Raw genomic sequence first — 15850 nt, 5'->3', positions numbered from 1 at the left:
CCTGCACCACATACTACAACATCGAGAGTGCCTCACACAATGGAGAGGGAGCGATGTTCCCAAAAGACCAGTTTTTGCCTCATTTTGGAGGTGTTCTCCTCCCAGGATTTTGCCTCAGCCCCCCCGAACCATATTCCCAGCACCTTCAGGTAATCTGTCCTGGTGGTGAAGGGGATAAAGTATTGGTCAGCCCAGTTCCCAAAGAACATGGCCTTGCCTTCGCCACGATTTACGTTGGCTCCTGAGGCCAGTTCAAACCATTGCAGACGCTCATGGGTCTGCGCACTGACAGTGGATCCGAACAGAAAACGGTGACATTGTCCATGCACAGGGAGGCTTTGACCTGCAGGCCTCTGCTGCCTGGAATAGTCACCCCTCTCAGGCTCACATCTTCCTGATGAACTTGGCAAAAGGTTCTATACAACACATTAGCAAGGCAGGAGAGAGTGGGCAGCCTGACTCTAGATCTGACTGGAAAGCTTTCAATTCCCACCCATTGATTGAGACTGCACTAACAACGTTGGCGTAGAGCAGTCAAACACAGTTGTGAATTCCATCCCCAAAGCTCATTTTGGAGAGCATGTCCCACATGTAGGTGTGTGATATACTGTTGAAGGCCTTCTCCTGGTCCAGGCTGATGAGACAGGCGTCCATCCCCCTGTTGTATCGTATCCCTGAGGAGTACGAGTCTCTCAGAGATCATTCTGCCCGGAACAGCACAGGTTTGGTCGGGGTGAATCACCGAGCCCAGAGCAGACCTCACCTGTTTGCCAATGACCTTAGATAGGATTTTGTAGTCTGCATTCAGCAGTGAAATTGGTCACCAATTTCTAATTTCCTCCTCCTTCCACTTCCACTTGTAGATGAGGGTGCTGATACCTTTCCTCATGGATTCGCGCATGCTACCTGACAGAAGACTACTATTGTACACCTCCAGCAGGTGTATCCAGTCCCAGTAATCCATCATTTCTGGGGGTTGGAGTACAAGAGTAGTGAAGTCTTACTGCAACTGTACAAGGTACTGCTGAGACCACATCTGGAGTACTGTGAGCAATTTTGCTCCCCTTACTTAAGAAAATGCACTATTTCTTTGAAGGCAGTTCACAGAACACACACTAGGATGATGACTGCAATGGTGGGATTGTTTCATGAGCAAAGTGTAAACAGGTTGTGACTCGTGGGAATTTAGAAGAATGAGAGATACCCTCATTGAGGATTATAAAGTGGCTTAACAGGGTAAATGCTGAGAGAATGTTTCCCTTCATGGGAAAGACTACAACCAGAGGGCATAGTCTCAGGATAAAGGGGTGTCAATTTAAGACTGAGAAGAGGAATTTCTTCGCTCAGAGGGTTGAGAGTCTTTGGAACTCCTTGCCACAGAGAGCTGCGGGGGCAGACTCCTTGTGTATATTTAAGGCTGAAATAAGTAGATTCTTGATCAGTTGGGGAATAAAGGGTTAAAGGGAAGGGGGAGGAAAGTGGAAGCCAGGTGTTTCGGATCAGTCATGATCCTATCGAATGGCAGAGCAGGGCTGAGGGGCTGAATGGTCTACTCCTGTCCCTTTGGTCTTTTGGCCATTTCCCTTAGGGCAGAGGAAATTGAGAGGGGGAGTAACTGAGATGTACAAAATTACAAGGGTCATAGACAGAGTAGACAGGAAGGAACCTTTCCCCTTTTTGAAGGGATCAATGACCTGGGCACATAGATTAAGGGGAAGGGGCAGGGGGTTTAGAGGGGAACGCGTGGAACTTTTAGTTCAGTGATTGTTTTTGATCAGCACAGACTTGATGGGCTAAAGGGCCTTTTTCTGTGCTGTAGGTGTCTCTGACTCTAAGGTAAACGAGGATCATAAGGTGGCAGATGTGTGATAGCGGTTTTATGGAGTGCCAGGTAAGTGGGAGTCTGCTTAGAATAGGCTGGAAAGTTTGGCTGGGCTTGGGATGTCAGGCCAAAGGAGAAGAGCTTGGTGGTGACATCTGGGGTTGGGGGGGTGGTGGGGGATGTGTTGGAGGGTCTGGGGAGCAAGGGTAAGATTCTGGCAAGGGAGGGATTGGTTGGGGACGGGATGGTATCTATTCCAGGTCTGATAGGGTCAGGTGGAAGTGTCTAGGTTCTACCTGGGGCAGGAGATTCACATCAGGTAGTGTATCTGGGGAACAGGGGCTGCCTGGTGTGACAGGTAAGTAAGAGGCTCAGTTTAATACTTATATTGAAGTTGAAGAAAATGTTTTTAATGCTCTGACCTTTCCTGGGTAACTATTAACACTCAGTGAGACGGAACCCATCAAAATCTTGGTGTTTCTGGAGCTTTATTGCTTTATTCCAGAGGGAAATCAATTCCTCAGGCATGCAGCATATGGAAACATATCTATCATTCTGTCAAAAGTAAGTGAATATAAAAATTTTACAATAAATGCAATCAGTACTTAATGGAACAAACATCAATGTCGCAGACACTTTAACATTCGCCTATTTGTAGAATAAATGACAACCTTTCATACTCTGGCCTCAATTATTCACTGCTATCAGTTACTCAGCCTTATCTGAGCTGCATTGTGCTGTATCTTTTGTATTTTTTTAATTTCAAAAATATAATTTTATTCATTTATTACACGTTATTATTGCTTTCTGATGCTGTGTGCTGACAGGTTAGTGTCAGTAGTACAATTAGTGTTTCAGCCCTGATTCACCCTTGTAAGGAGCTAGATTACAGTTGGAATTGTTGGACAGAAAGCCCAGCAGGAGTCTTGAATCACTTCAACAGCTACCCAACCCCTAACTGCTGTTCAGTTTCCACCAAATACACAGAATTAAACTTTTCCAATGCAGGTGCATTCAGCAAAGTTTCTGATCAGTCTCGTTTGTCCTGATCAGATATTTTCTTAAACATTTCTTCAGTGATTTTCCTAATTCAGAATTTGAACTAGTTTTAGACTCTTGTATTAGTTTGCCTTGTGAGGAAGGAGGAATTTTCTCCATTGCTAACAGTTTAGTTGCTGCTGGGTCTCCAAGTCAACAAACAGACATGCATGTCAAGGTGAAATTCTGCCAATGCTGTGAATTTGAAGAACAAGCAGACAATCTGCAAACAACTTTTCTGATGGGAGACGGGTAGCTGTGTTGCTACTCAGGATTGACTTCAACTTCCACAAAAACCAAAGTTACTGGAAAAGCTCAGCAGATCTGGCAGCATCTGTGAAGGAAAAAACAGAATTAACGTTTCGGGTCCAGTGACCCTTCCTCAATTTGTTTTCGTAGAATTTTCAGTTTGAATTCCAGGCTTTAGCTGCAAGATCCCATTGTTTTTCATTAATTTATCATCTCCCATCAGAGTCTTAGCTTTTCACACCACCTTTATTTTTGTGAACGTCCTTCATTTCTCCGAAGCTTCTTACACTTGCCGACAAAATTCATTTCAGTGATCTCCCTACACTTTTACATCACAGAAATATGTGGTTTTGCTTTGAAATTACCACTAACCAAGGCAATGAGGCAGAGTAATGGAAACAAACGCAGAGGTCTGTAGAGCATCCACTGATACTATCAAACCTGCTTGGTTGCTCCTATATTCTGTGTTTGTTTCACTTTTCCAGCATCCACAGTAGTTCACTTTTATTTGGGTATAACAGAAAGCCATTCTGGCTTTGCTTTACATGGGAATCATTCGAATGGTTTAATAGTGGTGGCACAGATGTGAATTTTATTGGTAGCACTGAAAATAGTTTTATCAGTAAAATGAACAGTTTAAATGAAGATGTCCAGTCTTAACCAGTAAATGTGCTATCCATGACATTCTCAGCATCACAGATGCTCCCATGTGAGTCTAGCCACAGCTCCAGCTCTGAAAGGTAGCATGCTAGTAGCTGCAGTTGGACACACTCCTTGCACATGTAGTCATCAGGGACACAGGAAGCATTCCTTATTTCCCACATTGTGCAAGAAGAGAACACCACAGCTCTGAGGTCACCTGTCATGACTTCTCTCTAGATTAAGCTGGTTACTCCCTTTAAGAGAATTTAATTAAGTTGGGGAAGCTTACTTTGTTTCAAACACTATTATAATCAAAAGACCGAGCCATTATTTAAGCTAATTAATTATGTTTTAAAAACTGTAAGAAAATACCCTGCAGGTGCTTGCAGTTGGCCATGTCTGTTGGGACCGTGTCACTTTTAGAACTGCCTGGACTGAGACTGAGCACTTCATTCAGTCTTTCAGCTTCACAAACTCCCTGTTTTCACCCAACTGCACAGCACTCTCATTTACCCAAGCAGCAGTCAGGTAGTCTTCCTTTCTTGAGGCCCCAAATACAATGCTTCTGAACTGGATTAAACAAGTTGTTCTGTTAACCAACTTCACCTGGAGTGACTCAGCTGCCTTCAGTTTCAGTAAAACCACACCCAGTCAAACAGAGCTTAAAGAATGGCCAGAGCTCTCCAAAAAGCACCAAGACATAGCTTGGCTGGTGATGAGTAAGGTACTACCCATCAGATCCTTTATGTGTGCCCAGACTGTGCCACCACACACTGCCCTCAAAGCGGTTGCAGCAGGGGCCAGGCACAGACTGTTATACATCTCCTGCTGGAATGTGCCTTTGCAAAGGAAGTCTGGAGAAAAATGCAGTGGTTTTTGGCAAGGTTCATCCTGAGCAGCTCCATGACACAGGATTCTGTGCTCTAGCCGCTGTTACCCAGGACACACACTGAGACGAACATCAACTGCACCTGGAGGGCCATCAACTTCATGAAAGATGCTCTTTGATCTGTCCGAAACTTGTTGGTCTTCCAGAACAAGGAGTTGACTCAACCAAGTGTTGCAGACTGGCACATTCAAAGGTCCTGGACTACATGCTGAGGGACGCATTAAAGCTTGGGGCAGCTACCACCAAGGGGCATTGGGGAAAGACCACCGTCGATGGCCTTTCAGTCAAATTACAATGTGGGGCCGTTCAGTTATCAGACCCTCTCGGTGCCTCAAATATATATAAATATAATCTTGTGTAAGTAAGAAATACCTTGTGTTTGTTCTCCATATGTAAAGACTGAACAGAATCAAACTGCTCTAATGACTATGTATATATAGAGTTTTATGAATAAAGTCTATTGTTGAAATTTAAAAAAAAAATAAATTCAAGGATTACTCTTTTTGGAGAGAGATGGGGGATTCCGGAGAGGGCTGTTTATCTTTGGAACTTCCTCAGACGGTGGTGGAATTGGACCAATTAATATTTTAAGGTAGAGGTAGATTCTTGTTCACAGGGAAAATCAAAGGTTATGGGGAGTAGATGGGAATGTGAAATTTAAAACACAAACAGATCAGCTATGATCTCAATGAATGCCAGAGTATGTTCAAGGGGCCAAATGGCCTACTTCTGCTCCCAATTTGTATATTCATCCAACAACACTCCATCTCAGGAATCAATCTAATGATCTTAGATGAGCAGCCTGCAATGCAAATGTGGCCCTCTTTAAGAGGGTGGACCAAAACTATAACATAGTCCTGCAGATGCAGTCTCACCAAAGCCCTCAGTTGTCATAGGACTTCCCCACTTATACACTCCGTCCTTCTTGCAATAAGACTGACCACAAGACACAGGACCAGCAGTAGGCCATTCAGCCCACTGCGTCTGCTCTACCATTCAATGTGATCACGGCTGATGTGATCATCCCAACAAAGGGGCTCTGGACTTGAAACATTAACTGTTTTCCTCCACAGATGCTGTCAGAGCTACTGCGTTTCTTCAGCAGTTTCTGTTTATGTTTCAGATTTCCAGCATCCGCATATTTTAGTGTTATTCTGATAATCCTCAACTCCACTTAAACTCCCTTTCCCCTTGAAAATGGTGAAGTGAGTGGGTAATAGGAAATGGTAGCTAAAATGAACACCTTTTGTTATCTTCATTATAGAAGGTACCGAAAAAAATTGAAGCAAGAGGTCTGGCATTTTGGGAAAATAAACAAGGCAGGGCTTATACAGTTAATGGTAGGGCCCTAGGTAGTGTTGTCAAACAAAGACACCTAGGGGTTCAGGTACTTAGTTCTTTAAAAGATGCATCATATCTGGACAGATGAAAGCAGCATTTAGCACACTTGCCCTCATTGATCAGACCATTAAGTACAGGAATTGGTACAAAAACAAAGTTGCTGGAAAAGCTCAGCAGGTCTGGCAGCATCTGTGGGAAAAGAAACCGAGTTAACGTTTCGGGTCCGGTGACCCTTCCTCAGACCTGCTGAGCTTATCCAGCAACTTTGTTTTTGTTCCTGTTTTACAGCATCCGCAGTTCTTTCGGTTTTCATAGGAGTTGGTATGTCATGTTAAAAGTTGTATAGCATGCTGGCGAGGCCACTTTAGGAGTACTGTGTACAGCTCTGGTCATCCTGTTACAAGAAGGATATTATTAAATTAGAGGGTTCAGAAAAGATTTACCAAGACGTTACCAGGACTGGAGGGTTTGAATTACAAGGTTAGGCTGGGGGGGTGCCTTATTGAGGTTTATAAAATAATGAGGAGCCTAAGATAGGATGAATAGCAAAAGGTCTTTTCTCTAGGGTCAGTGAGTTTGAAACTATGGGGCATATTTTTAAGGTGAGAGGTGAAAGATTTAAAAGGAGCCTGAGGGGCAACGTTTTCACGCAGAGGGCGGTTCGTATGTGGAATACATTGTTACAACATTTAAAAGACATTTGGATAAGTACATGGATAGGAAAGATTTAGAGGTATATATGCCAAACGCAGGCAAGTGGGACTAGTTTAGTTTGGGAAAATTGATCAGCATGGACGTGTTAGACCGAAGGGTCTGTACAACTCAATGACCCTCCTTGAAATTGGACTCACAGGCTGGTAAAGGCGACTTTCGGCACACTTGCTTTCATTGGTCAGAGCACTGCATATAGGAGTAGAGATGTCATGTTGCAGTTGTACAAAACATTGGTATGGTCACATTTGGAGTATGGTACGCAGTTCTGGTCGCCCTACATCTACATCCCTCTACAATCAACACTTTCAAAAGGGAAACAGATAAGCTTCTGATAAGAATCAATGAACGTTTACAGCCCAGAAGCAGGAGGTTCTTATGGCACAGTGGTAGTGCCCCTACCTCCGAACCAGAAGGCCTGTCATCACAGTCCCACAGAGGTGCATAATAACATCCCCGAACAGGTTGATTAGAAAATATCTACACACATTGGTCAAAAACACTCTGTCCATCTCTGCAACAGCAACTCCCTTAAGTCCCACTACACTACCTTTTCCCAGTGGCTCCAGTTTGTGTTTCTCTCTCTTTGGATCCAATTGAGAAAGAGCACTCCAAGGTAGTCATGAAGTAAGAGACTTTAATGACATTTTTTGTGGATTCACACAGGATCTGTGCGCAGCCAAAACACGCACACACAGTGGCAACGGAAGTTGCTGAAATGACCTTGGAGCAAGGGTATTCAAATAGCTGCACAGTGAAACGTGCTCAAAGCATGTACAACATGATAGATCTGGTCAATGGCAAATATTCCAGAACACGTACAAAACGGCCCCTTCGTTCCTGAGAGATCGGGGTGGCAGTCACCTTCACTGATGTGTGGATTCAATGACCCCCTTTCTGCACCATCTGGGCGAAACGGTTGGTGATGGCCAGGGTGGTGTCCACGAAGCGGTCCACACAGTTCACTAGGCAGGCCTCGGTCCGAGAGTCGAGTCGGGAGCTCAGCTTCTCCACGCACTTCTCCCAGCACACGTCGGTGAAATTGTGCACCTTGAGCTGGAACTGAGCCTTTTGCTGCTCCATTGCAATCATCCGCGACAGCTCCGCCTGGTCCGAGCCTCCGGGGGATGACCCTACATCCAACGAGGTGCCAAGCTCATCCATTACCGGTGTGCAGCCGCTCCGCCGAGAGGCGGCGCCTCTCACGTTCAGGTCTAGCCCTCATTTCCCCTTTATGTCAAGGTGACTGGATTTTTAACTTTTTTTTTACAGATTACTATTTACGGATTTTTACAAATTGCTGCATTAACTTGGCTGGGATCTGTAACTCGAATAATAATTTAGGTTCAAAACTTTTTCCTTCTTCGCCCCCCCACTTAACCGTGGTGTTTGCTCATTTACATATGTCGCAATTCACCCAATCAGCTAGAGGGTTGTATGCGTTCATCTCGCGCCATCAGATCTCTGTCTGGAGGATGTTGATTGGCCAATAGGATGCCAAGGGGTGTGGGTGAGCAGAATGGGATTTTCCAAATCAATCCCTTTACCCAATACTTCCCCCCCGGCCCCCTACTCCTATCCCTCCTGCTGGCAGCAAAACCTTAAACTCTGCCAGTGTATATAGTACTGTTCTAACCCTTCATGGGTTGTTTCTTATAGTTCATATGCGTTTACAGTTCAGAAGACCATTTGACCCATTATGTCTATGCCCAAAAACAAGATCTGACACCCATTTTCAAGCTCTTAGCCTGGCAAGTAAGCAGACTGCTTTGTTCTTGAATGGTATCAAGCTTCTTCAGTGTTGTAGAGTCTACACTCGGCTAAACAACTGGAGAATATTCCATCACACTCCTGACTTTTGCCTTGTTGATGGTTGCCAGACTTTGGGGAGTCAGGAGGTGAGTTACTTGCTGCACGATTCTTGGCCTCTGACCTACTGTTACAGCCACAGTAATTACATGTTTCTGATCAATGGTAAACCTCAGGATGTTGACAGTGTGGGATTCCACAATGAACATCAAGAGGCCATAGCAAGATTTTCTTTTGTTAGAGATAGTCATTACCTGGCAGCTGTGTAGCATGAGTGTTACTTGCCACTTGTCTGCCCAAACCAGATATTGTCCAGATCTTGTTGCATTTGAAAAAGGACTGCCTCTGTATCTGAGAGTTGTGACAACACTGAACATCGTGTAGCCATCAGCAAACATCCCATTTCTGACTTAATGATGAAGGGAAGCTCATTGAATGAACAGCTGAAGATGGTTGTGCCTTGGATACTACCCTGAGGAGTTCCTGCAGAGATGTTCTGCAGATGAAACATAAATCTAGATCAGTTCATTCGAGAAGCTGGGATTTGTCCTCCTTACAACAGAAAGGTTCAGTGAAGGTTTGATTGAGGTGCTCAAACTCAGGAGCAGATTTCTTAGGATCAATAAGGAGAAGCTATTTCTAGTGGCAAATGGAAGATACAGATTGGTAAAGGAACTGCTGGTGACACAAGAAAACAGGTCACAGTCTGGGACAAAAACAGCTGGAAAAGCTCAATAGGTCTGGCAGCATCTGTGAAGAAAAAATCAGAGTTAGTGTTTCGGGTCCAGTGACCCTCCCTCAGAACTAGTCATAGTCTGGGAATTCTGTGTGTGAGTAACTGACCTCCTGACTCCCCAAAGCCTGTCTGTCATCCACAAGGCACAAATCAGGAGTGAGATGGAATTCTACCAACTTGCCTGTATGAGTGGCAGGTCCAACAACTGTTAAGAAGCTTGACACTGCTCCTTGTAGGTGACAGGACAGATCATTAAGATGTTTGAAAAGTATGGGATACTTGCCTTTATTAGTTGAGGCATTTAATACAAGAACAAAGAGGTCGTGACGAAGCTGTATATAACATTTAGGCCACAACTGGAGTACTATGTGCAGTTCTGGTTGCTACATGATAAGAAGGATGTGATTACACTGGAGAGAGGGCAGAGGAGATTCACTGGGATTGCAGCGATTCAGTTTTGAGGACAGATATCCAGCCCTGCACCTTGTTGTCTCAGACACACTGGGGTTGTTTTCCTTAGACAGAGAAGGCCAAGGGGAGACCTGATTGAGATGCACAAAGTTATGAGGGGCATAGATAGGGTAGATAGGAAGAAACATTTCCCTTCAGTTGATAAGTCAATAACAGGGTACAAAGATATAAGATAAAGGACAAGACGTTTAGAAGGAGATTAAAGGAAGAATTTTTTTTCACCAGAGGGTAGTGGACATCTGGAACTCACTGCCTGAAAAGGTGGTAGAGGTGGGAACCATCACACCATTTAAAAAGTATGTAGATGAGCATTTGAAACTCCATAACTCCACAACCAAGTGCTGGAAAATGGGACTAGAGTAGATAGGTACATGATGACTAATATGGACATGATGACCTGCAAGGTCTCTTTCCTATGCTGTAAAACTCCATAACTCTAAGATTATCCTGGACAAAGCTTGATTGGCACCCCATCTACCATATTCAACATTCATTGCTGGTACTGCGTCGATGATGAAGGCAATGTGTACCATTTACAAGATGTACTACAACAATTCACCCAGGATCTTTCAACAGTACCTTCCAAACCTGCCATCTCTACCACCTAGAAGGGCAAAGCCAGCAGATACATCAGAACACTGCTATCTGCAAATTCCCCTCCAAGCCACACATCATTTTGGCTTAGACCTGTTCCTCCACTGTTGTTGTATCAATATCCTGGATCTTCTTTCTCAAGAATACTGTGGGTGTATCTAACTTCCCAAAGATGACAATGGTTTAATAAAGCAGCTCACCACCATGTTCACAGGAGGAATTAGGGATGGCCAATAAATGTTGGCCTGAACGATGATGCCCACATCCGATTAGAACCATAGAGTTGTATTCATAGAGATGTACAGCATGGATAATAAGGTTTGATAAGGTTCCCCATGGTAGGCTATTGCAGAAAATACGGAGGCATGGGATTGAGGGTGATTTAGCGGTTTGGATCAGAAATTGGCTAGCTGTAAGAAGACAGAGGGTGGTGGTTGATGGGAAATGTTCATCCTGGAGTTCAGTTACTAGTGGTGTACCTCAAGGATCTGTTTTGGGGCCACTGCTGTTTGTCATTTTTATAAATGACCTGGATGAGGGCATAGAAGGATGGGTTAGTAAATTTGCGGATGACATCAAAGTCGGTGGAGTTGTGGATAGTGCGGAAGGATATTGCAGGTTACAGAGGGACATAGATAAGCTGCAGAGCTGGGCTGAGAGGTGGCAAATGGAGTTTAATGCGGAAAAGTGTGAGGTGATTCACTTTGGAAGGAGTAACAGGAATACAGAGTACTGGGCTAATGGCAAGATTCTTGGTAGTGTGGATGAGCAGAGAGATCTCGGTGTCCGCGTGCATAGGTCACTGAAAGTTGCCACCCAGGTTGATAGCGTTGTTAAGAAGGCGTACGGTGTGTTAGGTTTTATCGGTAGAGGGATTGAGTTTCAGAGCTATGAGGTCATGTTGCAGCTGTACAAAACTCTGGTGCGGCCGCACTTGGAGTATTGTGTACAGTTCTGGTCACCGCATTATAGGAAGGATGTGGAAGCATTGGAAAGGGTGCAGAGGAGATTTACCAGGATGTTGCCTGGTATGGAGGGAAGGTCTTATGAGGAAAAGCTGAGGGAATTGAGGCTGTTTTCGTTAGACAGAAGAAGGTTAAGAGGTGACTTAATAGAGACATACAAGATGATCAGAGGATTAGATAGGGTGGACAGTGGGAGCCTTTTTCCTTGGATGGTGATGGCTAGCACGAGGGGACATAGCTTTAAATTGAGGGGTGATAGATATAGGACAGATGCCAGAGGTAGGGTCTTTACTCAGAGAGTAGTAACGGCGTGGAATGCCCTGCCTGCAAAAGTAGTAGACTCGCCAACTTTAAGGGCATTTAAATGGTCATTGGATAAACATATGGATGATAATGGAATAGCGTAGGTTAGATGGGCTTCAGATTGGTTTCACAGGTCGGCGCAACATTGAGGGCTGAAGGGCCTGTACTGCGCTGTAATGTTCTATGAAACAGACCCTTCGGTCCAACTCGTCCACACCGACCAGATACTTTAATGAATTAAAAAGAGTTGGTGGTCAGGCCTTCAGTTTTTAGTCTCAAATTCTCCTACCATAAGCACTTCTTAAAACCTGCCTCTTCAACTTGCTTTTATCTATCTCCTTATGTGACTTGATGTCACACTCTGCCTCATACACTTAGGTGGAGTGCCTTGGGAAGTTTCATTACATTAAAGGCACTATATAAATGCAATTTGTCATTGAGTACCATTAGGGTCTGGAAGTTAATAACAAATCTGGGTGACTGCTCACAGCAGCATACGAAATACTACTAAAAGCAGTACCTAATCATAAATTCTAGAGGCACTTTTGCAGGCAGAGCTGAACAATTTTCTCTAAAACTTGTACATTCTGAGATTCATGTTTTATGCTGTATGTCACCACAAGAGGGTGTAGTGTTATACAACATGTCACTCTCACATTGTATAGAAAGTGCATCTCTCCTGATCAGTGAAGGATTATTTTGCATAATTACAAATGTTGCACCTTAACCTTAATAGTAACTTAAAACAGACTTTCTGGGGGACTTTTAATTTTTGGTTCTGCTGGAGGCAGGGACATAGTGGCTTCTAGAAAGCCCGGAAAATAAAGGTTTCCCTGCGTGCTATCAACTCAAAAGGAAGGGTTGGCCTAGGGGATAGGGTGGCTAAGAGGAGATCACAGATTTCAGGGGTAAAACTGAAGACCTCAAAAGGGGTGGAATTAGCAAACTTGGCAGGAGTTCAGCAGAAGATCAGAACTGCCCCAGCCAGACAGGTAAAGTACATTTAATCACGGCAGTGACATTTACCTCCCTCTCGCTGCTGGGTTTTCCGAGGCTTGCATTGGCTGTATCCCCCAACTCCTGTCCATCTCCATTAAAACCACAAGTAAGCACTGTTGTGTATTCACTCACTGTTTTGTTGTATAGTTTATATATCAGATTGAACTCTTTTCAATGCAGAAACGTCTCCAAGTCTACAAACATGTTTACTGAATTAAGTTTATTGTCACGTACTCACATGAGTACAGTGAAAAGTTTACAAGTCGTCATTTACAGCGCCAATCTAGGTACAAAGGTACCTAGGTACAGAATCTTAGTGCTTTAAAATGTCCCTACACTTTCAGAATTTCTACACAACTACTCCTAGTTCAAACTTCTCAGGGTCTTTCTGGAAGCTTCTGCTTACCTCCATTCTCAGAGGCTGCAAACAGCTTTAATCAATCAAAAGCAGTGAACATAGTAGGTCAACAAACTAATGCAAGCAAATGCAGATTAATAAAACAATAGAACACTCCAAGCCAGTTGGAGTCAGGACTCAAATTTTTACAATTTTTACCTCCCAGGTGAATGAAGCCCCACCCATGTTTTGGGATTAAAATGACCCCTTTTGCATCCAAGATAGTCACAGTCTTTTACATTGATATTTTAATTTGTTTGGAAGCTGACAATGCATCTGGTTGCTTACCATGACCTACACAATTTAAATGTCCTAATCTACATCAAATGTAGAAATTGTAGAAGCAATAGTCATAACTTTCAAGTCTTCCTTAACTCAGGGGTGATGCCAGAGAACTGGAGAAATGCAAATGTTTCACTCACATTCCAGAGAAAGTGCAGCAACTACAGACACGTCAGCTCCACCTCAACGGTGGGAAGGCTTCCAGGACAAAATGAAATTGTCACTTGTTCAAATGTATGTAAATTAAGATTCGTTAAGGGTGAATAAACAGAGAAAATTGGTGCATGAGTAAGCCATTCAGCCGTTTGAGCCTACACCACCATGCAATATGATCAAGGCTGATCATGCAATTTCAGTATCCCACTCCCACTTTCTCTCCATACCCCTTGATCGCTTTAGCCACAAGGACCTACTTCCAAAAGGCACGTGTTGAAGCGTTGCACAATAGATCTGTGAGCTAATTCATGGAATAAAAGGGGCATGTCCCAGAATGGAGACATAATGGGTTGAGTGATATGAAACCGAGAGTAGTGGTTAGTGTTTTTGGTACTGGAGGAAGATTATAGTGGAGTTCCCCAGGAGTTGTTATTGCAACCCTTGCTTTTCCTGATATAAATTTATATTGGACATTCATGCATATGGCACAATTCCAAAATTTGTGTAAACTGAAGGATCGTGTAGAACTTCAAAGGGAAATAGACCGTTGGATGGATAATTGGCATACAAAATTTAATACAGAGACGTGTGAAATGGTATGTTTTGGTAGAAAGAATGCAAAGAGAATATTAAAAGGATACAATTCTAAAGAGGAGAACAGGGACCTGGGTGCATTTGCACACCATTTAAGGTAGCAAGAACGAGATTAACAGTGCAGTTAATTAAGCATACAAAATTCTTGGCTTTAATAGGGACATAACGTCCTTGCTCATGGTACTAATGTTAGACTACTATAGAATACGGTTTCAGCCTCAACTAGGATATTGTCTCTACTTCTAAGCACCACACTTCAGGAAAGATGTGAAGGAATTACAGAGTGTTGACAAGATTTATGACATTGGGGTGAAAGACATTCAGTTACAACAGATGGATTGGAGAATTTGGGATGGTTTTCTTTGAAAAGTTTGAGTAGAGCTATTCAAAATCACAAAGGTAGGTAGTCAAGAAGAGCATCGTTTCAAGGCATTAGGCAAAAGAATCAATGGAGACATGAAGAAAAGCATTTCATACATCAAGTGATTGGGATTGGAACACAGCTGTGGGTGTGTTGAAATGTAGGCATTTTAGAGGGAGTTGATTATGTGAAAGAGTATTACAGGCAGCAAAATGGCTTTCTTCAGTGTTGTAATCATTGTAAGATTCACAACCGAGTGAATAAATTTCCTCAGGTCTCTTCCTGAATTACTGATCCCTTAGCCTGACATTCATACAATGATTATGGGTAGTGCTGCATCAGCAGTAGAGACCTGTGTTTGATTCCATCGCTTGTGCGCGTTTTGCATATTCTCCCTGTGTTTGCATGGGTTTCCTCCCACAATACAAACATGCCCACGTTAGGTAGATTGGCCATGCTAAAATGCCCAGTGTGCAGTGGAGGTGGATTAACCATGGGAAATGCAGCCTCTCGGGGATTTTTTTTGGGGGGAGGGGGTGGAAGTGGAGGTGGAGGTGGAGGTGTGGGTCTTTGGAGGCCAGTGTGGACTCAATGGGCACACTGTAGGGATTCTGTGAACTCTGAAGGTGGCTAATAGGTCTCCTGTACATGCCTTTGCTCTCTAAACAGGAGGCATTCACCTCATGCCACTTCTCCACACTCCTATCTTTACCCTATAGTATTCTTCCTTTTCAGCTAATAATCCAATTCCCTCTTAAATGACTCCATTTAACATACCATCAACACACCCTCAGGCTGCTTGTGCCAATCCCGACTACTTGACGTGAGAAAATGTTTCCCTCACGTCTCTTATCCTGGATGACATGAAATGTGGATGTTGAATATACTCACAATCAGATAGACAGATTCTTGAATAACAACTGAAATCACTAATATCCTACCTGTGTGAGGAAAATGGAGTTAAAAACAGCTGTGATCAAGTGATGCAGCAGGCTCAAAAAGGACCATATGGCATTATTTTTCAAAAAAGGTTTGTTAGCTTCTATCACAGATAACAATAAAGCTATTGTTATCTTCCTGGACACTCTTGGATTTATCAGGCCAACCATGCAATCATGGCACCCTGGCCTTATGTCTTTACTAGTTAGGCATCTCTACGTTTCCCTAGCAACTTGGCATTCTGGTTCCCATTCAATGAGAACATTCAGGAGAACTCCTTAACCATAGTTCAGAAAGTGGCTCCAGATATTGATGTAATGATCCGATTCTAATCCTTTCCTGGGACAAGTGAAAGCTACAGACTCTTCACTGGCTTGTCCCTTATATTCCTGTTATTGTTAAGAGGTCAGTCCTTCAGCTAATATGCTCCAAGTCTCTGGAATTATCTTCCTGAACCATCTTGCATAAAAAACCCTCATCTTCTTCAGCCACTCATTCCAATCTCTTTCTTCCCCAAGTTATCATTTTCCTGTGTAATGTTCCTGGAGATTT

General features: G+C 43.5%; 1 protein-coding gene across 1 annotated transcript; it reads right to left on the bottom strand.

Moving 5' to 3' along the window:
- Nucleotides 1-7309: 7309 nt before the first annotated feature.
- Nucleotides 7310-7895, bottom strand: timm8b (translocase of inner mitochondrial membrane 8 homolog B (yeast)). The gene has a single exon (XM_020528562.2). The coding sequence runs from the start codon at nt 7854-7856 to the stop codon at nt 7575-7577; it is 282 nt and encodes a 93-aa protein (XP_020384151.1). The 5' UTR covers nt 7857-7895; the 3' UTR covers nt 7310-7574.
- Nucleotides 7896-15850: the final 7955 nt, after the last annotated feature.

Source organism: Rhincodon typus, unplaced genomic scaffold (assembly GCF_021869965.1).
Source record: "Rhincodon typus isolate 14 unplaced genomic scaffold, sRhiTyp1.1 hic_rhity00000743, whole genome shotgun sequence".
NCBI lineage: Eukaryota > Metazoa > Chordata > Chondrichthyes > Orectolobiformes > Rhincodontidae > Rhincodon > Rhincodon typus.
Note: the sequence above shows the minus strand (reverse complement) of the source record. Positions and strands in the feature narration are given on the sequence as shown.